The 23090-nt window shown below is 42.8% G+C and overlaps 1 protein-coding gene across 1 annotated transcript in view; it reads left to right on the forward strand.

The window, feature by feature from the left end:
• The window catches only part of LOC105895702 (dynein axonemal heavy chain 6), a 45442-nt gene that overhangs the window by 563 nt on the left and 21789 nt on the right, over positions 1–23090 (forward strand). The window contains exons 2-49 of the mRNA XM_042709678.1: positions 131–210; positions 460–599; positions 833–1006; positions 1367–1479; positions 1755–1913; positions 2763–2872; positions 2989–3051; positions 3163–3280; positions 3382–3513; positions 3631–3884; positions 4040–4106; positions 4739–4844; positions 5459–5516; positions 5689–5789; positions 5991–6163; positions 6445–6792; positions 7001–7342; positions 7769–8150; positions 10658–10848; positions 11049–11294; positions 11559–11680; positions 11833–12004; positions 12128–12232; positions 12379–12497; positions 12774–12848; positions 12942–13029; positions 13225–13481; positions 16270–16501; positions 16609–16662; positions 16740–16885; positions 17024–17092; positions 17366–17552; positions 17659–17735; positions 17848–18004; positions 18113–18202; positions 18437–18562; positions 18714–18899; positions 19243–19315; positions 19456–19676; positions 20021–20267; positions 20343–20442; positions 20592–20836; positions 21228–21344; positions 21430–21594; positions 21693–21825; positions 21995–22071; positions 22430–22611; positions 22727–22855. Coding sequence (XP_042565612.1) covers positions 131–210; positions 460–599; positions 833–1006; positions 1367–1479; positions 1755–1913; positions 2763–2872; positions 2989–3051; positions 3163–3280; positions 3382–3513; positions 3631–3884; positions 4040–4106; positions 4739–4844; positions 5459–5516; positions 5689–5789; positions 5991–6163; positions 6445–6792; positions 7001–7342; positions 7769–8150; positions 10658–10848; positions 11049–11294; positions 11559–11680; positions 11833–12004; positions 12128–12232; positions 12379–12497; positions 12774–12848; positions 12942–13029; positions 13225–13481; positions 16270–16501; positions 16609–16662; positions 16740–16885; positions 17024–17092; positions 17366–17552; positions 17659–17735; positions 17848–18004; positions 18113–18202; positions 18437–18562; positions 18714–18899; positions 19243–19315; positions 19456–19676; positions 20021–20267; positions 20343–20442; positions 20592–20836; positions 21228–21344; positions 21430–21594; positions 21693–21825; positions 21995–22071; positions 22430–22611; positions 22727–22855 — 7308 coding nt within the window. The remainder of the gene's footprint in view (positions 1–130; positions 211–459; positions 600–832; positions 1007–1366; positions 1480–1754; positions 1914–2762; positions 2873–2988; positions 3052–3162; positions 3281–3381; positions 3514–3630; positions 3885–4039; positions 4107–4738; positions 4845–5458; positions 5517–5688; positions 5790–5990; positions 6164–6444; positions 6793–7000; positions 7343–7768; positions 8151–10657; positions 10849–11048; positions 11295–11558; positions 11681–11832; positions 12005–12127; positions 12233–12378; positions 12498–12773; positions 12849–12941; positions 13030–13224; positions 13482–16269; positions 16502–16608; positions 16663–16739; positions 16886–17023; positions 17093–17365; positions 17553–17658; positions 17736–17847; positions 18005–18112; positions 18203–18436; positions 18563–18713; positions 18900–19242; positions 19316–19455; positions 19677–20020; positions 20268–20342; positions 20443–20591; positions 20837–21227; positions 21345–21429; positions 21595–21692; positions 21826–21994; positions 22072–22429; positions 22612–22726; positions 22856–23090) is intronic.

A 23090-nucleotide genomic window follows, 5' to 3' on the forward strand; every position in this document is an offset into this window, starting at 1 on the left:
AAGGGGGGGGGTCCGTTTCAAGAAAATGATGGCAGTGAAGCTAGATTGAACTTGCATTGTTGATGGCTGAATGTAATAAATAATGTTATAAGTTAGACAACATCATAACCTCAGTCTTTTCTGCAAACAGCCATCGAATTTTGGGATAGACACGTTAATGCATCGGAAACAGGTGGGTCAGGATGAAGATGAAGACGTTTGCAGCTTAATGTAAGTATCTCTTGAAATGACCGAGAATCAGGAATGTGTAACTTGTACCTGTTAACTGCTATATGCAATATGTATCTGAATTAGAAGCATTAGACAGCGGTCATACATTTAGATATAAAGAAATATCAGACCTCCGAACGTTGGGGTGGCCCATTCAAATCAACGGAACATTTTGGAACATTCTGAGGAGCCGTATAATAAACTCTTATAAGTTCTAGCTAACTCTTATACATCACATTCTTGGTTTAGATTAGGTCGTAACGTCAATGCTGCGAGGGATAAACGCATCGTGACTTTACCTAAGTTGGAAACAGATCCAAAGATGGACCAGCAACGCTTCAAAGAACAATCATCTCTAGCACCACGCCAATCGTTGTCCACAGAAAAAAGTAAGTTAATCTGTCTGTTTTGCATATTTTGCAACGTTGTTTTACGAATAGTTTTATTGGATGAAATGGATGAAAGTATTCTGCCTGATTTTCTCTGCTGGTAATTACATTTCAAGCTATTTTAACAAGGCCTTATTTGTGCGATACCAGATAGTCTTTGTTTATTACATTGGTTGGTTCCCTGTCATAAGACATTTGGCAAATCACTGCTTCCTACATACAATGGCTATTAGGGCCTACTCTATTTCCAGATCATGCCAGATCCAACGGCAGAGTCAGCCTGGAGCCTCTAAGGACAAAGAGAGCTGCGCCTACATCACACAGAGCAACATGGGACTCCCTCGTCATTCCAACCACATGGAATTACAAAGGGGTTAGGGTGAAGGGTGCCCGCTTTGACAACACAGGTAGCGTGTCACTGCTTGCAAGCAGGTCTGAGGGTCCTGTTCTTATCTGTTTGCATGAGAAGATGTGCTTCCCGTGTCTAGTAACATCTTCATGTTAAAATGGAGGTTCCTGTTAATGGGGTTATTTGTAATGTTTTGCATGATCCCAGGGTTTTCCAGTCAACCTAAAAATGCATTGTCATTTAAATGAGGAAGTATTGGATGAGGCCCAGAGAGATTTTCAAAATTTTACTGTCCATTTTAGCTTTACTTAGTTGTAATTATCTTCTTATTTAGAGCACATCTTGTGTCAGAAATGAACATTTAGGTATCAATGAGATTTGTTCTGCATATGAAAATGAGTTTCTTTGTTGTCCTCAGAACCTGAAGATGATGATGTTGTCAATCATATTGTAAGACTCCGAAGTAAACTTGGTTGGCCTACTAAATTACCTGGCAGAAGAATGATAAGACCATGCTCAGATTATCTACAGGTTTGTCAGGTCTATGCTTTATCTCTTTGACTACGCACACAGTATGCAGACATTAAATTATAGATCATTATGTGAAGTTATTTGATTTAAAAATTGTAACTGCAAAACATAATAGGAGGCTCTGGTTTGGCTTTTGTCTTGTTTAAGTTTTATCATTTAACTTTTCCTTGAAGTTGATCTACATAAGCAACCCCTCTGTTTTAGCTGAGATGAACAATATAGTCTGCTATCTATGGACAGAAAGTGTGGCTAATAAAGATAATGGTGTATTCTAGAAAAGCCCACATGAAATGAAAGACACAGGGGAATATGTGTATTGCATAAAAAGGAGCGGAGATGATGACCATGGCCTGTATGATCTCAAAGTGGTCTCGGTTCAGACAGCAAAGCAGCACAACCACTATTGGACAGTCAGTGCTTCTTACATACAGGAGGTCAGTCCCATATCACTTCTGTTGTACCCAGCTGTGCTGGGTTGTCACAACACGAGACAATAGCCCTGTCTATTACTTCGCACTTGTGCACTTCAAGCACTGACTTTCAGTGCTTAGGGCGTTCACACTGACAGAACCAGCAGAAATCAGGGCACTGAAAGTACCCGGATTGCGCACTGCAAACAGTAAAAAAATGCAGTGTAAAACGATGGACACTGCTCGCCCTAAACGGGCGCCATCTTGGCTACGCAGCGGAAAAGGAGGAGCCCTTTCGCCAGCTTTTCAGTTTGGAAAGTTGGCTGACTGACGCCTCGCAAATCACTTCAACCATTTTTGCTGGTTACAATAACTGTGTTATCTGATAGTACAGTGTCTATTCATCGGTAACTTTAAAAAATCTAAGCAAGAAAACGCCAAAAAGATGTACATTTACATACAAAACACGGCCCTCAGCTGAGATTGGTCCGTCATCTTTGTTTTAAATTTCCAGTTGGCCGGAGGAAGCTGGCGCACAGATTTATGGGTAAAAGGCTCGCACATTTTCGTCAGTCAGTGTTCCATTTGAGACAACACTAATCAGTGGCTGAATGCACTACAGATGTAAGTGCACTGTATTGCAGTGCACTGTGTATTGCAGTGTACTTCGTAAAGTGTTCGGTAAGAAACACAGCTATTGTAATCTAAGTTGCAGTTATACTCCATCAATGCCAATTTGAGTGACCACAGAAGGCAGCTGACAAAAGACACCCGTGTTTTGACAAGGGACTTAGAAATTGTGTCTTTGGTACACATGTTTGTAAGATTCTATTGTTGACTCTTAGACAGAGCACTTTCTGCCCATTCATACAGGTATATGTACTGGAACAGTCCAGTGAGGAGATCGTGCCAGTATTGGATTGGTTGGCCGAGAGGGAGCTCTTCCAAAAAATCTACCAGCTGCTTTTCTTTTCAAAGTTCAGGTGGTGTTCAGTCACTGTCTGCTGGCAAAGGGCAAATGATAATCTGTTAATACCATTGATATGTTATTATTTTTAATAACATTCACAGTGTATTTGGTGTTTTTTCATCCTTGTAGGTTATGCAAATCCTTTAATATCTGGAAGACAGTCATAAGGCATTCAAAAATGTCCAAATCAAAGTAAGAATTAATAATAATTCTTAAATGATGAGCTACCTGAAGCTAATCATGAAGAAATGTAATATTAGATTGCCCTGTCTGATACTTAGTAATAAGGATTTCTGTTTGCAGGATCAGGTTGTCCAAGAATCTGTTCTTTGTAGATGACTTACTTGCCAAATGCCTGCTGCAAATCAAAGGTTTACTGGAGGCATCATTTAACCCTGGATACCGCATTGTTTTAATAAAGGTGCTACTGAGGACCTAGTCCTCTCTCTTCATTTTAAAGATATAACTAAAGGGACCATTGCTGTAGGCTTTGCTTCAGCTAGCTCACTGTGTCTTTCACAGTGGGATGAAACACGAACGCACTCCCTGTGGGATTTCTGCGAAGCTCAAAACCAGCAGAGAGAATTTGCCTCAAAGCAACTTCAGCATCTCCATATCAAAGTGGCCTCAATGATTCGATCTGCCTGCTTAAAAGTAAGTTGCGCCCCTTTTTGTTCAGGTGCCATTAATCATTCTTTTTTTTTTTTTTTTTACCTGCCTTGAGCATACATTTCAGTTTTGAGGCCACTTGGGTGTGCTTGTCCCCTCCAGACTGCGGAGCTGCACGGCGCAGAGAGACTCTTCCATTCCTGGGAGCCGGACCATGACTTGCGGCCGTTGTACACCCAGGTGGCACAGTGGCGGACCCTGTTGTGCCACTTTGGATGCTTCCTTAGCATGGTGGACTATATGTTCGAGACTGAGCTGAGCAACCTATTGAAGGCGGCTGTCTTCACTCTGCACTCGGCGTTTTGGGGGTCCTTCCACAATACACGGGCTGATGTCAAATTGGACACTGGCACCACGTGAGGGGCTACATGGAGGCCATCATTTTCATTTAGCATTAGATGTTTGAGTTAGAGTCCTAGTGTTGCTCTGTTTCCATGAAGGTTTAGTACTACAGAAACTTTTTAAAGCCAGCACTAATTGATCAAATCCATTCCATCCATTCATTTTTCAGATGCCATCAGGGAGATGATATCTATCAGTATCACAGGGAAATTGGACTTTCACATTCAGGGATTAAGGTAGCTCAGTTTCCGTGCCTCTTGTACCTCATTTAAGCTCAGGGGTCATTCCAACAATTAGAAAAATTGGACATCCGGATCTTCAGTGCCTGTTCAACTGACATTTTGGATTTTGTGCAGTGCCTTTTATGATCACTCAAGTGGAATGATAGGCATGCGTCTTTGATGTGTATTGTTGTTATGACTGCTTTCATTTTGTTTACTGGCTCTGATTATCCTGTCAGTGTAAAGATGTCGCACACTTCTTCTGAGTGCTGAAGCAGATTTTGCCGTAGTGAAAAGCACAAAAATGAGCAAACTGACAGTGAAATAGAAGAAGAGGTTTCAGAATATAGAGGATATTTCAGAACCAGAGGCCAATGTAATTGAAGATCCAGATGTAGAATTTTCTAATACTAATGCATTGGGCAACTATGGTTGGGCAGCTATGGATGCACATACTTCAAATGACATGGAATGACCCCCAGAGCTAAATTGTCAGGTACTAATGATTTATCATATGATATGATGAAATAATATAATCTGTATTGCATGCTCTTTCAATTTGCTAACCCTTATCTTGATTGGATAAATGAAACAACTGTAAGTGTGAAATGTTTTTTAGTTGACTGTGCAGTCTATGTGCCTGTAAGTCCCCGCAGGAAGTGAGAGCAGCATTTGAAGTGAATGTGGTGCTTACCATCTTCCCAGATACCACCACAGACGCCATGGAAAGCACCCACCAGCCGAGTGACCAGGGTGGGTGTAGCCTGTTCCCTTCACACCATATGTTGGTGCATTCTGTTCCTGTCTCTCAAGAGAACATATCTCCTCCAGCCGCTTAGTCAGAATGTGATTTAAATAAGCTTGTAGCCTGAACTTTTCAGTTTAAAGTTGTTAATGTGGTAGTATGCAGAAATTCGGGAACAGTCAACCCTTGTTGCACATGTTATGAGTAATAGGGTTGGGCCAAGACACTATAATCATTAATGTCATTCAATACATCAAAGGACACAAACAGAAAGAGCAAGGATTGAAAAAGATTGTAAATCCAAACCCTGTAATACAGAGGTCCTCAAACATACCCTGATGATGAAAATAGTTCCTGATTTTGTTCAAAAGTTCTGCTAAAAAATTCTGCTACAAAGTCAGAATCTGTCCCTCAAATATTCACTAGGCATCTAGGTGCTTAAATGCAAAGGTATTGGCAAAAGATTATTACACAGAATTATGGTTAAGCTTACCACTTCCTTGAAGACATGTTTCAAGACAATGAACAACTGGTCTCGTAGGTTAATGTTGCAAATATCTAGGGATCTTTATCTTCAGGATGTCCTAATGTTGTTACATCCCATGCCGTCCCACATCCACAGCAGGGGAGCCAGAGCCTCAGAAAGAAGTCCCCAATGAAAAAAGTTCACCTCTTGTAAGGTACTCTATCGCAATCAACCTTCTACTCTCAGTATGGAATATTTATTGTAAGGGCTGAATTAAAACAATTTGCATGGCCCTGCACAGCTGTTCTTTGCATTATAGCATGTTGTCTGCCGATGCACCTTGACCTCCTGTATTAGCTTTCCATTCTGTTCACTTTCCTTTTCAGTTTAGCACCAAAGAAGCTGTCAAAAATGACCCTTAGCCCCGCCATGGATGACTTTGTGATGAAAATACAAGAGGTGCTCGAGGGCTTCCGGGGTGTCATCGGTAAGGGATTTCCCAAAATGGGTGCTCTGAGCCTAACTCGGATAACATTAGAATGGGCAAAGACCCAGCCAAGATCAGCTACACCCTCAGCTCCTATTAGGGTAGTTACTGTCGTGTTCTGTTCTTGACACTTTTTGATATCATGTTGGACATTCTTTTTATGTGTTCATGGCTGTGATTTCCATTGTTTTTCTCCACTAGACAAACAGATTTCCTTTAAGGAGGATCCTAGTCTGCTGGACCTGTACTCTCCTCCAGTGTTTGACCGTAAACTGTCCGTGGATGAGATTTCTGAGGAGGAGAGGAGCCAAATCTTGAGGCCTTGGCCTGACATGCAGCTACTGCTGGGTCAAGACTCGGTCTATCAGATGCAGGTATATAGCCTGCAGCCTGTGTACATATCCTTGGTTTAGGTTTTAATAGTATATTTTCAGTGGTGATGTGAGTACAACCTTACCCAGTATTCAGGATAATTCAGGACTGAAAATCATTAATCCTTAGAATCTGAAAAACGCAATAAAGTTAGTGCCTTATCAGATGCTCGTAAGTAGACCCAGTAAAGGTTCCATAAGATGAGTGAAGCTTTAAGACGTGCTGACCAGGCTGAGGTTTCCACTCACAGTGCACTCAAAGTTGTCCACCATTTTGTGTTGAGGTCTCAGAGATCCTGAGCATGGTGCAGACCGGCTTTGCAGAGACGGAGAGACACTGCACCAAGATAGAGGGCTTCGGCAAGATGGTGCAAAGAACCATGGCATTGGACATCGGCAGGTTTATGGATGGGGAGAAGTGGATGGCTCAGGACATGAAGGCTATCCTGATGGCCCATACTGAGAGCGTGGAGATGATGCATAGGATGGAGATGCAGACACGCATCAACATGATGCTGGTGTGCTGCGAGCAGTACCAGCGGGACTGCCTGCCCTACCCGCAGACAGTCATCACCAACATCCACTATCGGCTGCCCAACTTCGCCAAGAAGAAAAACCTTGCCCTGATGGAGGTGTGCCGTTTATTTTTTACAAATCAGTGAAAGATAGACTGGTTATGTTCCAAAAGCACAGGCATAGTCGTCATAAAGAGTAGCAACCTATAGTAAAGTTATAGTTAAACATAGTATAGTATAGTATAGTATAGTTATAGCTGTCTGTTCGTATTTCAGTTGTGTAAAACTTTGACACTGTACAAATGTTTTGCTGTCAATCTTTCAGGTCATTCAATCTGCTCTGAAAAAGCTTGAATTTCATATGGACACCCTGGAGGAGTTTGTTGACTATCTGAACTTCCTGACTCAAATCTCTGTGAAGCTACCTACTCTGGAGAGGCAGTACCACTTCCTTGTGCAATTGTATACTATTATAAAAGAGTTCCACATATTTATTTCACCTGAGGATTTGGCTCTGTTCCATCACCTTGTCCCCAGCTTCTTCCACCTCAAGTCTACAGTCTTGATCGCTGAGACCAAAAGGGATGATAACATTTTTGCGTTTAATGCTGACCTAAACCAACAACTGACTAAACTCAGACATGACCTCGTTCTCATCAAGATAAAGGTAAGACAGTCACCATATGCATGTGCAGAGCATTTCTCATTTCAGTTTGTTTCTGGAAATTGTGGAGATCGAGGAAGAGCAATGTGAAATTGTTGTGTGAACAAATGAGGGGTTGGGAGGTCTTTCCAGAGGTCGTTCTTGCTGGTTGGTTGGTGCGCTGGAGCAAGAGTTGTGCATCGTATAGAGTGTTACGGCTCCCTGTGGAACTCTACTATGGGCTCATGAAAAATGGTGGTAGGCTGGTAGTAAATTTGAGACGGCACATGATAACATGCAGCCCTCACCAGTCAACATTGATTTTGTATGGACAGGAAGCATTGGAATACACCTGGAAATGTCTACGTTAGAAGAAGCAAGGGTGATGGTGATGCATCAAAAAATGCTAAATCCACCTTTTCAGTCTGCTGATGATGTTTGTATTGGCAGATAAACAATCCACTACTTCTCTGCTCAACCACAACCCCTGTGATGGCAAGTGAGGTTCTGCAGGCCCTTACAGAAGAGCTGGCCATCTACTCCAGCAAAGCCTACAGTTGCTTCCGCTTCAGGGAGCTGCTGGACAGCTCTGTCTCCAAGCAGATCGCTCCGCCAGGGGTCAACAGGGAGGAAGTGGCGTCCTGTGTGATCGAGTTGGAGCTGACAGATGTGAGCAATGCACTCAACCTCCGAGGGATGCTATGGGACATGCAGAAGGAATGGGACAAGCAGTATGACCTGTGGAGGACCACCGCCTTCAATCTTCTGAATGTGGACAACCTGCAGAACAACGTCAGCCACTTCACCCAGACCATCTACAAGCTGGAGAAAGGTGCATTTAAAAATATATACAGTGAGGAAAAAAGTATTTGACCCCCTGCCGATTTCGCAAGTATGGCCACTTGCAAAAAAATGTGTGATCTATAATTGTAATGGTAGGTCTATTTTAACAGTAAGAGACAGAATATCAACAAAAACATCCAGAAAACTGCATTTTATAACAGTTATTAATTGATTTGCATTTGTCGCGGAAAATAAGTATTTGAACCCCTACCAAACAGCAAGAATTCTGGCTCCCACAGACCAGTTATGTGCCCAAGAAGCACACAGATTAGTCTTCATTAGGCCTAACAAGGTACACCTGATCTCAACTGGTGACGTGTATAAAAGAAACCTGTCCAAAGAATCATACTTCACACCTTCAACCTCACCACCATGGGCAAGACCAAAGAGTTGTCCAAGGACGTCAGAGATAAGATTGTAAACCTGCACAAGGCTGGAATGGGCTACAAAACCATCGGCAAGCAGCTTGGTGAGAAGCAGACAACTATTGGTGCGATTATTCGCAAATGGAAGCAACACCAAACAACTGTCAATCGCTCTAGGTCTGGGGCTCCATGCAAGATATCCCCTCGTGCGCAGGGATGGATTAACGAACGGGCCTACCGGGCCCAGGCCCAGGGGCCCATGAGCTCAGGGGGCCCCTAGGCCAGAGCCTCTGTGTGAAGTCGCTGTTATGTATCTCTTATTTGTGGTTGAAAAAGGTGTATTTTATTCATTTGCTAATGGCTTTAATTGAGTGTACCTGTGCTGTGTTAGAAAAAGCTAGATTAATGCGACAGTGATCAAGCATAACGTTTTGGGACTGCTCAGGATACCTTATGCTATATATCCCCTCAAAATGGCAAACCTGTCTCTGTCATGGTTTTCATCATTTTTAGGGGGAATCGTCAGTAGCAATCTATAACAAAATTATACTGTATGCTTATTATCTTATCTTACATACACTATAGAAACTATTAAAAAACGATTAAATTAAATTAATAATTTCTTATTTTCTTTGTTATTTTTGTCATATACAGATATGCAATGATGATTGCTGGGTAATATGTATCTTGTTGTCCAATGTCAAGTCTCTATTTGATCATGTGATGAGACGATACGATATAGCTAGTTTAGGCGCAGAATCTGAAAGTCAAGACCTACAAGCAGGCACAGTAGGCTACACCTGCCGGACGACGCCTTTCAAACATAAAAGTGGTGATGCATGATTTGATTTTTCAATGGACAGGATAGCCAGCCCATTCAGCCTCTCCTGCCCCATGCTGCCCCTCATGTAGGTCTTTCGTTTCAAGTTGGAAAAGAATCACTCGGCTGTTGCCCTGTCACATGTAATGTCAGAAACAATAGCAGGGCAGTGCACACCTCACCGAAGGTGGATGTTACAGAGTAAACTTTGACCTGTTTACTTCCCCAATACAATAGCCAAAGTAACTAATTCGACCGTAAAATCCAACACATTGGTTGTGTTTGTGTGTGTGTGTGCGTGCGTGTTTTGCGGACGCACAATTTTTGTTTTCGCGGGGGGGGGTTTCTTAATCCGTCCATGCTCGTGCGGTATCGGTGATCATCCGAAAGGTGCAGAATAACCCCAGAACTACACAGGGGGAGCTTGTGAATGATCTCAAGGCAGCTGGGACCACAGTCACCAAGAAAACCATTGGCAACACACTACGCCGTAATGGTTTGAAGTACTGCAGCACTCACAAGGTCCCCCTGCTCAAGGAAGCACATGTACAGGGCCGTCTGAAGTTTGCCAATGAACACTTGAATGATTCTAAGGAGGATTGGGAGACAGGATGTGGTCAGATGAGACCAAAATCAAGCTCTTTGGCATCAACTCGACTTGCTGCGTTTGGAGAGAGAAGAATGCTGAATATGACCCCAAGAACACCATCCCCACCGTCAAGCATGGAGGCGGAAACATTATGCTTTGGGGCTGTTTCTCTGCCAAGGGTACAGGACGACTCCACCTTATCCAGGGGACTATGGATGGGGCCATGTACCGTGGAATATTGGGCTTGAACCTCATTCCCTCTCTTTGAAAACGCAACCTTAAAGAGGATCTGCAAAGAGGAGTGGACCAAAATCCCTCCTGAGATGTGTGTAAACCTGGTGACCAACTACAAGAAACGTCTGACGTCTGTGCTTGCCAACAAGAGTTATTCCACCAAGTACTAAGTCATGTTTTGCTAGGGGTTCAAATACTTATTTTCCGCGACAAATGCAAATCAATTCATAACTGTTATAAAATGCAGTTTTCTGGATGTTTTTGTTGATATTCTGTCTCTCAGTGTTAAAATAGAGCTACTATTACAATTATAGATCACACATTTCTTTGCAAGTGGCCAAACTTGCGAAATCGGCAGGGGGTCAGATACTTATTTTCCCCACTGTATATATATGAGCAGGCTTTTTTTTTGGAAACTTGTAGGTTTGACAGGACATGATTAGGTTCATGATAGCTACAAAGTATATACACAGTTTTCTCTTTTCCAGGCCTACCTGAAAATGACATAGTGCCACACCTGAAGCAGAAACTGGGAGATTTTAAGCTCTGCTTGCCTATCATTGTTGCCCTGCGCAATCCCCATCTTCGCAAAAGGCACATAGTGGAAGTCCAGAGAAAGATTGGATTTTTTTTTGTGTCAGATGAGGGTTTTACTTTGGGAGACCTGCTCGATCTGAAGGTGAACAAAGCCTATAGATTCTACACAAACAAGACCAACACATTTTGTTTTATCAGAGGGAAAATATTTCTTAACACTTCAAGGAATCCTTTGAATCTTGTCTCATGTTTTAGAGTGTTTTGCCTAGGTGTTTAGATTTGATCTCTCAGCCTTTTGAATAAAGCCATGAAACTGGAACTAAGACAGCCTTCCTCCCTCAGATCCTGCAGTACAGCCGATTGATTAGCGATATCTCCACCACAGCAACACATGAGGCCGCCCTTGAGGGTATCTTGAACAAGGTCATCAACCTGTGGGAGAGCACAGATTTTCGTCTCATCACCCACAACTTGGACACATGCACTGTGAAGATTATCGCCTCAGCTGACGATGTCATGGCTCAACTGGAGGAGAGCCGGACCACCATCATGAGCATGAAGTCGTCACGCTACGCTGAGCCAATCAAGGTATTCCTCACGGTTGGGTTTCTATGGCCATGGCTTCACTGTGGACACCTGTTGATTGTCAGCTTAAGGAAAGAAACTCCACTGTGTGGAATATAGGATATAGTACTCACATATGCCCCAATATAGTTCCAAGAAGTATTGGAATTTGGATTGTCATACTGATGTGTTAAGTGTTGTTCATATGATTTCATTTTCTGCTATGTGATTCTTAAGTGTATTATATAGAGTATTTAACTGTGTTTGTTGATCTTGTGATGCTGGCAGGGTCTGATTGATGAGTGGGAACGCAAACTGAACCAGTTTTCAAACACGTTGGGGGAATGGGCCATGTGCCAGAAGCATTGGCTCTACTTGGAGCCCATCTTCTCAGCTGGGGGAATCCAAAGGTTTGTCAGCTAACCGGTGCCAATACGTAGAAAAAAGTATTTTTAAAGTATGAGTATTTTACTTTACACTCAAGTGAAAGGAAGCATCCACGCATGCATGCAGGCTTTGTAGATCCTTGCATCTACCTAAAGCCTCACCCGTCTTTCAACAGACAGCTTCCAGAGGAGACCAAGCTATTTGGGGAGGTTGACAAGGCCTGGAAGCAACTGATGCTCAGAACCCAACAGTGCCCAAATGCTTTGAGGAACGGTACTTTCCCTGGGGTGCAGGAGATCCTTCAGAACAACAACATTCAGTTGGAGAAGATACAGAAGTGTCTGGAGGTGCTGTGAACAGCCACCTAAAGCCCCTGAACCACTCTTGCATTTTTGCTTGAATGTATGTTGATGTATTGTATTGACATTCATAAAACATATAGACATTTATTAAGTGTTTATTTTTTACAGGACTATCTGGAGTCCAAGCGAACCATTTTCCCAAGGTTCTACTTTCTCAGCAATGAAGAACTTATTAAGGTTTTGTCACTGAGTAGGAACCTCAGTGTCATACAGGTGCTGTACTATTTAATAATATACTATATAAACACCTATTTTTTTTTGTGAAACCACGTGTAAAAAAAATGGAGAACAAATTCTGTGGAAACAAGGTTAGTAGGTCAGTATTCTTTGATTCGGTTTTTTTCTGGAATTTTCTGCAGCCCTATCTGGTGAAATGTTTCTCTAACATCCATCACTTTGAGATGCAGGATCAGGCCATGCTGCATCCAGTACTGGTTGAGTTGCACTCAGTGGAAGGGGAGATTGTCACTATGCCCAAGTAAGTTTGGTAGTCTCGCTTACAGATAGGTTACTTGTACAGAGACATAGTTAACAGCAATAAGTACATTAACGGAAAAGCTGTTTAACACAACAGAGAATAATAATCAAATCTGTTCTTGATGAGTAAAATAAAACATCTGCCCATCGTTTAAGAACAGAAATACTCTTCTACTCATACAACTGAAAGTATTTACTTTCCCTTTCCCTCTGGCTCAGTTATTGAAGACTTTGAATGTAACTCTGCAATTTATTTTTGTTGCTCTTGATTTGCTAGAAATGTTCAGATACGTGGGCCTGTTGAGCAGTGGATGGGAAACGTGGAGACAGCCATGTACAACTCAGTTAAACGGTGAGGATTTTTCTAGCAACAAACTGAATGTGAGGTAGCCCATGTGATAGTACCTGAGTGAACTCCAGTGCCGTTTTTTTTTGATGTTTTCAGACAAATGAAGTTGGCTGTGTTGGACTGGAACCCTGCAGACTTCAGGAGCTGGGTTCTGACCCATCCCGGGCAAGTTGTGCTCACTGTGGTAAGTGAGTTGGGGAAGATGAACCTCACCTTAACTTGCCTTATTTTAGCATGAACATATGATACATACTGTATTACTGTCTCGGTCTCACTCACTCTGTCCTAGTCTGGCTTTCTCTGTCTCTCTCGCCTTCTCTCTCTCACTCCCTCTCTCTCCCTTGCTGTGTTTCCCTCTATGGTCTTCGTTCTCACTCAGACTCAGATCATGTTCAGCATGGACTGTGAGAAGTGTCTGAGTGGCAGCAGTGGTCAGCAGGAGGGGCTGATGGCGGTGCAGCAGCAGGTGATTGGCAGCCTTGATGACCTGATGAAGCTGGTGTTTGAGCCGCTGCCCTGCCATCAGCAGGCTACCGTAGACTCCCTGTTCACCATCCTGGTGCACTGCCGAGACATTCTCTCCCACCTGATCCACCACAACATCTCCAGTGCTGAAGACTTCGAGTGGAGGAGGTGACGCAACTGAGACTCTTTTTGCTTTGCTATTAATTTGCAGGTGGAGCATCTCAATGATGTCTGCATTGTATCTACCTGGTACAGTTCATGGTACATTGCATCTACCCGGTACCATAGTTTATAGAGGGAAATTGGAAGTGCCACATGCGGTTTGATCAGATTACAATTTGGTTGTGCCACTCAAGTGGAAGTGCATTTGGGTAAAAAACAAACAAACAAAACAACTGATCATCAAATGTATAATGCATAATTTTCCTGTTGACATCAGTGGTAGAGGCTCATTTACTTTTTGGATGCTCGCAATGGTGTGAATGTCCTGCTACCATCACAAATGAGGGATTGTTTAAGGCAGGGGTTCCAAACCTTTTCTACTCCGAGGCCCACCTTTTCATATTTATATATTTGTAACAGGTCGGGGCCCAACAGACACCCCGCTTATTTTAGCTAATCTATATTCCATTCTTAATAATAAGCGATTGTTATGTGTCACAAAGAGCAACATCAGCACCTGCTACAGGTGGGAGCCTAGACATTAATACAAGAAAATCTTCCTCTAGATATTGCAATCAAAATTGTATTGTGCACCAGAAAACAACATAAGAGCATTTTCAGTCAAAAGGGATTGATTATCCAAAAGAAGGAAGGAAATTAGTGCAGTAGGCCAAGGCTTATTTGTCCACAGCAAACAAGCAAGGAAATAAAACCAGAATAGACCCAAAAGATAGCATGCACTCAAAACAAGTGATGAAACATGCAAACAAGACCACTCAGCTAGGCCTAATTAAAATAGGTGATGCTTCAGACATGCAAACAAGTAGGTTCAAATAATGTTCAAATACATAGGTTCAAATAGGTCAATATAATGATTCAAATAATTGAAATAGTGATTTAAATCTGTGGCTGCAATCTATTATCAACATAAATAGAACCGAGCATTCCTGGGCAGTAGTTCGAGTTGGTAGCTCTCCACAGAAAAGCATGTCCTCTTGTAGAATACCACCAATGATAACACACACAAAAACAGCACTAATGCAGCTTCACTGACGTCCGTCGACTCGTCTAACTTGTTTTAAAAGGAACGGGCTACCTTTCATCCTTTCCAGGACCTGGTTCTGTATGTGAGTGCTGGATGTCGCGTGTCCAAATGTTGATTCAGATTCGAAGGTTGGAGCGCCTCAGACAGCTTTAAAACGCACTCGACACACTGCGCCCTGTGTCGTCACCTCCATTCACAAAACCAAATCTAATATAATCAGGGTTGTATTTACGCATAATTTTTGTAGTTTTCGGTAGTATGACATTACCAATGCTGTCATTCTTTCGCTTAAGAAACTTCTCAATTTTTCCGCTAATATCGCCACAGACTAAACCTTAACCGAGCGCCTCAACTTGATGACACTGTAAAGTTCGAACAAGATAGGATATTATTTTCATGATCTGTCTGTTATGCCTATTTATTAGGGCTGTCAATAGATACAAAAATTAACTAATTAATCTCTCATTTTGAAATTCATTAATCACGATTAAAAGTTTGTTTTTCTTCTAAAGACTACATCTTATAAATTAACTAGTAGCCTAATCACTTCAGACTACGTGTATTTTAGACACTGTTGTTTAATGGTATTTTTTTTCGTGCTCTCTCGCCGTCATACAAGGCCGACACAATGGTGCCCCTCGACGGTAAATCATAAGAATTGTCCCCTGAAGCAATTCGGAACACCTCAGTCAGCCCACCGTCTTCAACCATGTTGATAGGCCGACAGTCACTGGCAACCCAAACTGCTACAGCATTGGTAACCTTTTCGCGGACTGGTCATTTTCCTAGAGAAGTCGTGGAGTGTGGGTTGGCGACCATCTAACCTGGGACTGCTTTCTGTCGGGTGCTTTCCATTAAGGTGATAATTAAAAGACGAGCTGCTTCTGTGATAGCAAAATTCAACTTGACAAATTCGACATACAACTTTAGTTTTGTCGATTGTTCCGTCATTTTGCCTCTTAAACAGAAACTTTCCACCCAACAATCCCTCACCACTGACTCTGTCTATTACCGGACAGTTTACGAAGTACACTGCAATACAGTGCACTGACATCTGTAGTGCGTTCAGACTGACGAAAATGTGCGAGACTTTTACCCATAAATCTGGGCGCCAACTTTCTCCGGCCAACTGGAAATTTTAAACAAAGTTGGCGGACCAAAACTCAGCTGACGGTCGTGTTTTGTATGTAAATGTACATCTTTTTGCCGTTTTCTCGCTTAGATTTTTTTAAGTTACCGAGAAATAGACACTGTACTATCAGATAACACAGTTATTGTAACCAGCAATAATGGTTGAAGTGATTTGCGAGGCATCAGTCAGCCAACTTTCCAAACTGAAAAGCTGCCTAAAGGGCTCCTCCTCTTCCGCTACGTAGCCAAGATGGCGACCGTTTAGGGCGAGTAGTGTCCATCGTTTTACACTGCATTTTTTTACTGTTTGCAATGCGCCATCCTGGTACTTTTAGTGCCCTGAATTCTGCTGGTTCTGTCAGTGTGAACGCCCTAAGCACTGAAAGTCAGTGCTCGAAGTGCACAAGTGTTCGGTAATAGACAGAGCCACTGACTGACCAATGGGTAGTGGTCCACTTTTGTATTTGCATAGTCACATAGGTTATTCATGTAATGCTATGCCCTCAAATTAAGGCAACTTTGTTTTCTTTAAAGGGCGACAGCCTGTTTAATTGATTGTGCTGTAGTGATGAGTGGGATGTCATGGCTCTCTGACTGATTCTCCTTTGTGCTGCTTTGCAGGCAGCTGCTCTATGACTGGCATGACACCACCTCGGTCTGCTATGTGGTGCAGGCCAAGGCCTCCTTCCCCTATGGGTATGAGTACCAGGGCTGCTCCCCGCGACTGGTCATCACCCCACTGACTGACCGCTGCTGGCTCACAATCACCGGAGCCCTGAGTCTGCACCTAGGGGGGGCGCTGGTTGGACCTGCAGCCACAGGGAAAACTGAGACTGTGAAAGACCTGGCAAAGGTGTGGCATTTGTGTTTTAGGGAACTACTTTCACTTGATTTGCTTTTCTCAACACTAAAACACATTCTGGAATGTGTTATGTCAGCTGTTATTATTTTGACACACAGGGCCTGGGAAAGTTCTGCTTAGTCATGAACTGCGCAGCTAGTTTGGACTACAAGGTGAGGAGAAATGTTCTTTTGTTCACATCTGGCCTAGTGACTGCTTCACTTTATTTAAATCAACTATCTGTGGGCAGATGATGGGGAGGCTGTTCTCTGGCATGGTGCAGTCTGGCATCTGGTGCTGCTTTGATGAGTTCAACTGCATCAGCGTGGAGGTGCTTTCGGTCATCGCTGCCCAGCTTCAGGCAATTAAGGCAGCCAAGAACAGCCACAGTCTGAGGTATGCATAAGTCACAACAGTTTTGCTCAATTTTAGTGCATGGTTTTGTCTGATAAAAATGGTTCCATTGTAGTTTTAGCTGGTAGCATTTTAGTTCCATAAAATAAGATCCTTAAGCATTGGCCTCTGTGAATGCAGGTTTATGTTTGAGGGAAGAGATATACGTCTGAATGCTTCATGTGGTTATTTCATTACCATGAACCCTAGGTAGGTCCCAGCACTCCTTTTCTCTCTTGGCTAGCAACTATGAAAACTCCTGTTAAAAGATTGAGTAGCCAGTCTATTCTCACAGAGAAATATATGCAAGTCATCACACATTTCTTACAGAGCACGTGCCGTCTATTCATGCTATTCTGTAATTGAGTCTTACCCTCGCAAAACAATTGAATATACCCAGAGTTGCTGTTTGCATCTTAACCTAACTGGTTTTGTTGTTGCATTAAATTAAATCTGAACACTGACCATCACTGCTCTTGTCAGCTTTCGAGGTCGAGTAGAGCTCCCAGACAACCTGAAGATCCTGCTTCGACCCATGGCCATGATGGTGCCTCATTTCGACCTCATTGCTGAAATCATACTATTTTCGGAGGGATTCAAATCTGCCAAAACTCTCTCCAGAAAGATCGTCCATTGCTACCAAATTGCAAGCAAACAGCTGTCCCTGCAGGTTGTCTTTTCTGTTTAAAGGGTTGTATTATACTATTCACAAGTGTTTGTCCTCTAAAATCTAGAGGATTTTAACCGTTACCTGACCTTTTTGTGATCTAACACAGGATCATTATGACTTTAGCATGAGGTCAATCAAGTCTGTTCTGCTACTTGCTGGACACAGGAAACCAGCCTCTATGTCGTGAGCAAATGTTTTTTTTTACTCACTATTGAATTGGTATCTTTATTCACTGAAGATCCAAGACAGAACAATTTCCTCTCAGTCTTACAAAAGTATTCTTTTTCATCATCAGGGTGAGCTTAGAGGAAGAATGTTCCATCCTTATTTGTGCCCTGCAAGACTTCAACCTACCTAAGCTCATCCCTGAAGATGTGCCCCTCTTCAAGAGCATCATGCAGGACCTGTTTCCAGGTGTCGAGGCTCCAAAATCTGTCCTTCCTCAACTGGAGGTAATCAGAGAAGAGGATAAGGGCTGTAACAGATTGGCTGATAGGAACACATGTCCAGTAGTTCATAACTAAAATGTATTGCGTTAATGGAATGCTTTGGTCCTTTAGACGGCCATCACCATAGTGACAGAGATTCTAGGCCTGGAGCCTTGTCCAAGTCAAGCAGAGAAAGTCACACAGCTCTACAGTCAGATTTTGGTGAGCATTAATTCATAAACATAATGTTACACAAATGTTGAATGTTAAAATATAATTCAACAATATATCCAATGGTGCTGTGAATTTTTTTAAGACTTTAATGCCTGTATGTTGTTTTGATATCCTCTGTTCATTTACTTTGAATTTGAATTTTTTGACAAATATGTTTGTATCTTAAATGGCAGTTCCACGTTACCTGTGTGGTAACTGTAAATATGTTCCTGTGTGACACAGGCCCGTGTGGGAGTCATGTTAGTGGGGCCCACAGGAGGAGGGAAGACCACAATCAGACTCATACTGCAACATGCTCTAGACATGCTGCCTGACCTCGGGAAGAGGAAAAAGGGTACAGGGTTTCAGGTTAGATATACGTATGCTTGTGTATGTAGTATGTAATATTCATGTCATTTTTATGTTTATGTAATATTTGTATATTTATTTCTATATATAATAATGGACATACGAATTAAACACTTCCGGTGTGTCGTATTTTTTTGGGCTGTTGTCACAGAGGGCTACAAGTGTGAATGTGGACTGCTTCACGATTAACGCAAAGTGTTTTGGCCTGGAAGAGCTCTTTGGTCACATGAACCCCATCACCCTGAAGTGGTCCGACGGCCTGTTAGGCTCGGCCGTAAGGACCTACGCTGAAGAGCTCTCACAGGTGGAGAAGAAGAGAACTCGCACATCCTCAAATGTGAGTCCATAGCTGTGCAATAACCAGGCATGAGCATCAGTTAAAAGGGATAAATGAACATTCTCACCCCAATTTATTTTTCATTTGTATTGGTGGATGAATTACGCACACGATTATCGAATGTAGTAATGTTATAAAAAACAGAAAACTTGAAAACCTTGTTTGTTCATATAACTATGCAAATAGCACCAAACCAAACCGGCCCAGCAGCTTTCTGTAGTGTGTCGCCCCTGAGGGGTGGAATACTTCTGCTGCTCCATGGAACTGAGCTTGCTATGAATGCTCACTGAGCACCCACACAACCTACTCGGTGATTCCCCTCTTCTCCTAAACTCTCTTTCAGGAACTTACTTCAGATGACACAGAACCCGGCTTAGTAACCCAGGCGCCAACAGGCAACAGGCATAGTTATCAAGGTACTGACCTATGACCTATGACTGCTCCCCGCTAAAGGGAGGACTTGGTCCATGCACACACAAAAGATGCACTTGAAATGCTTGTATGTTCTAAAAACATGTTTGACATGTCGTCCCCCCCCCCCCCCCGTGATGCTCAGGAACACATGACATTGAGAAGTGGCGTTGGGTTATTATGGACGGTCCGGTTGACAGCGAGTGGGTAGAGAGCCTGAACACAGCCCTGGACGATAGCCGCACTATGTGCCTGATGAACGGGGAGAGGATCATCCTCCCTGAGGGACTCAGCTTCATCTTTGAAGTCGACTCACTGAGCCATGCCACCCCTGCCACCATCAGCCGCTGTGCTATGGTCTATGTGGTACAGCTGTCCATTTGGGCCTTCAGTGGCTGTCTTGTATTATACAGTGAATAGACTGTGTGTTTTCAGCCGTTACATAGAGATCTGCACACGATCAATATGGTTACACTGTTAGGGAACCTGTTTAAATAGTTGCCGAACCACTTTGAGTACAATGCACTTAAAACACCCAAGTTATTCATTTATCATGGGCTTTTACCAGCTTGTCACATAAGTAGAGAAGTACACATGTAAGAACAGGTGTCCAGACCTAATCCAGAATACATCATGTTACAACATGAATATTCAAGCTTAAGTAATCAAGTATAGATGAAATTACATAAGAGGTATATTTTGTCCAGCAGGATCCATTAGGGATGACGTGGAAGCTGTACGTGAGGCGCTGGCTCTCTGAGCTGCCCGACCCCCTGCAGGACCAGGGCGTCGCCTACTTGCAGAAGCTCTTTGATGGCTCTGTGGGCCCCGGTGTGGCGTTTGTGCACAAGCACCGGAAGTTGCTAAGCTTCCCCGTCCCCGAGATGTCTTTAGTCATGACCTTGTGCAGTTTGCTGGGCTCCATCTTCAACCTGCTGCATAAGAACAATGGTTTAGGTATGGTGAAAGAATCACACATGGGTTTGTATTTTTGCATGGCATGACTTTCTTGTGTTTGTTTTCATGAAATAGGTACAAATGAAGATAAACCTCCACCTTCTTCAGACTTTCCCAAGAAGCAAAAGCAAAAGGCTGAAGCAAAAGGCTGCCACAGTGAGACATCAAAAACAAGGTTCAAGTTCATAAAGACAGCCTCCTTGCTCTCCTCTTCTCATCTGCCTCCTGTTTTCCCTCCTTACAATCTCCCTCTCTTTCTCCACTTTTCACCACTTTTGTCCACTTTTCACCACTTTTGAATACATTTTCTCCTTGTGTCTGTAGTTTCCCCCTTAGACAAATAGAGCAGTGTAACTGGTTCCTGCAGAAGTATCCAGAAAAGCTGACGTCTCTGTTGGGGAAGCTGTATGTGTTTGCTTACACCTGGGCCTTTGGTGGAGTCCTCCACCATGTGGATGGATTTGACGATTCTCACATGACCTCCAAAGAAAAGAGTGACCCCCTGACGAAAGTGTCACAGGAGTTTCAGAGTTTGCTCAGAGAGTTATTTAATGGAGGCCATCAATATGGTATGCTGAGATGTAACTACTACTGTGTAGTTTTATTTAGCCTTTTCCAAGATAATTACATGTACCCAAGATGATGTGTTACACTGTGTTACACGGTACATTCATTCTTTAAAGAGGACCTCATTTTCAATGTTCATAATTTTATTTTTGGGGTCTACTAGAATAGATTTAGTTTTAGTTCCAAAAACACATTATTTTTCATTATTTTCCACATTATCTTTGTTCACCCTCTGTCTAAAACACTCTCCTGTGCTCCTGTGTCTTTAAGCCCCCCTCTTTACAATTTACTATCATATAGTTGAAGTAAATGTGTTGCTGTTTCAGATTGAAACACTGTCTTTTATCCTGAATTGTTATTTATGAAGTTTTGCATGTTTTTTGTTCATTAAAGGCATTAGTATCCCCAGTGGGAATCACACACTCTTCAGTTATTTTGTAGATATGCAGACCGATGCCTTCAGGCTCTGGGAAGAGCTTGTTCCCACTACAGACGGCCTCATTCGCAAAGGTAGTCTTTAATCTTTGAAAGAGAATGTCTCGCAAGTGGAACTGCTCTTGAGGGTAAAAATGTGTGTGTGTCTGCTCTTCCTCAGGGATGAGCATGTTGGCCGCATGTCATCATGACTCTCTTTCCTTTCAAGCAAAACCCATCCAACAGTTTAGCCTGAGCAGCGAGCACGTGAGCAACATCGACAGCATCCGCTACTCCTTCCTGCTCAGTCTGCTGCTGCTGCACAACCAGCCAGTTCTGCTCACAGGTATTGCACGGCCATCTTCCTGCATGTGAATGTGTAAAGAGTCAGATTATGCAATAGGTCATGTTGTGCTGTTTGTCCCCGGGGCTTCTAAACAACAGGAGAATCAGGGGTGGGGAAGTCAATGCTGATTGAGAGCATGCTTAAGAAATTACAGAAGGATCAAGAGGAAATCGGAAACCCATCAACTATTCTTGGACAAGTGTTCCTGCATCACCAAGCCAAAACAGCCAGGTGATATATTCCAGTATAGGCCACATTTCAAACAGATCATACACAGGAGGGTGAATGGAGGGACAGTTAACTTGCCTTACTAATAATGAAAAATAAACATATAGCACATTGGAATTAACTCAACTCATTGGGACTAACTCAATTTATTTTATTGATCTTATTGTAACAGCATATTGGAAGATGTGTCTCACCTTACTGCTGACTTAACAGATGGTGACAAGTCCCCTGATGTAATTGGAGCTATGGGTACGAGTTTCCTCTTAAAAGTCCTACTTATCTGCCTTGTTGCCATTCTCCTCTGCTTAGTGGTGCTAAAGTTATCAGCCTGATTTTCTCAGATGCGCTCTCTCTCTCTCTCTTGCTCTCATTCACTCACTCACTCACTCACTCACTCACTCACTCACTCACTCACACACACACACACACACACACACACACACACACTTATAACCACCCTGAAATGTTGCACAAAATATGTGTAGTCAAGTTGCAAGGGTTTAAGGTAGCCGAGTTGCCCAAAGTACAGAAAGGATAGAGAAATACCTTTATAAAATCACTGTTAACTGCTCTTACTCGACTTATGTGTGGTCTTGTCTTTCCACAGCTGTTCTGTTTGGGAGGTTGAATAGCGTGCAGCAGTCTGGTGGAAGCCCAGTGGAAACGGGCATCCTCACACAGACCCTGCAGTGCACCGCGCACACGGAGCCCCCGCAGATACAAGCCCACGTGCTGCGAAGCCTTAGCAAGAGGGGCAAGAATCTACTGGGTGCGCCCAAAAAAAAGAAGGTTCATTAACAAAAAAATACATAAAAATGAATTGGCCTTTTTTCAAATGATTGTTTTGCTTAATTCATATGTCCTCGAACAGTAATTTTAAACCGAGTTTTTTTTGTGTCTCCAGGTATTGTTTTTTCTGGATGACATAAACATGCCCGTCACAGATAACGCTGGTGATCAGCCATCCATGGAGCTGGTCCGGCAGTTCATCGAGCTCCAGGGAGTTCATGATACCAAGACATTCACTTGGAAGGTACTTAGGCTGCTGTCTCTTTAAGCAGGTCATTATCTAGATCCTTTCAAATGAAAGCATCAGGCATGCTACTGTTTCTGCCTCAGTCACATCAAGTGAGGAGGAGTGTGTGTTGAGTCCTTCCTGGCTTACTTCAAGTTGTCTTATGGGAGGTGACAGCCTACCCTTACAATTATTTGTGAATAAGAACCTCAAATGTCCTTTGAATTATGAAAGACTGGGGACATCAGCATGT

The sequence above is a fragment of the Clupea harengus genome, chromosome 14, assembly GCF_900700415.2.
Source record: "Clupea harengus chromosome 14, Ch_v2.0.2, whole genome shotgun sequence".
Taxonomy (NCBI): domain Eukaryota; kingdom Metazoa; phylum Chordata; class Actinopteri; order Clupeiformes; family Clupeidae; genus Clupea; species Clupea harengus.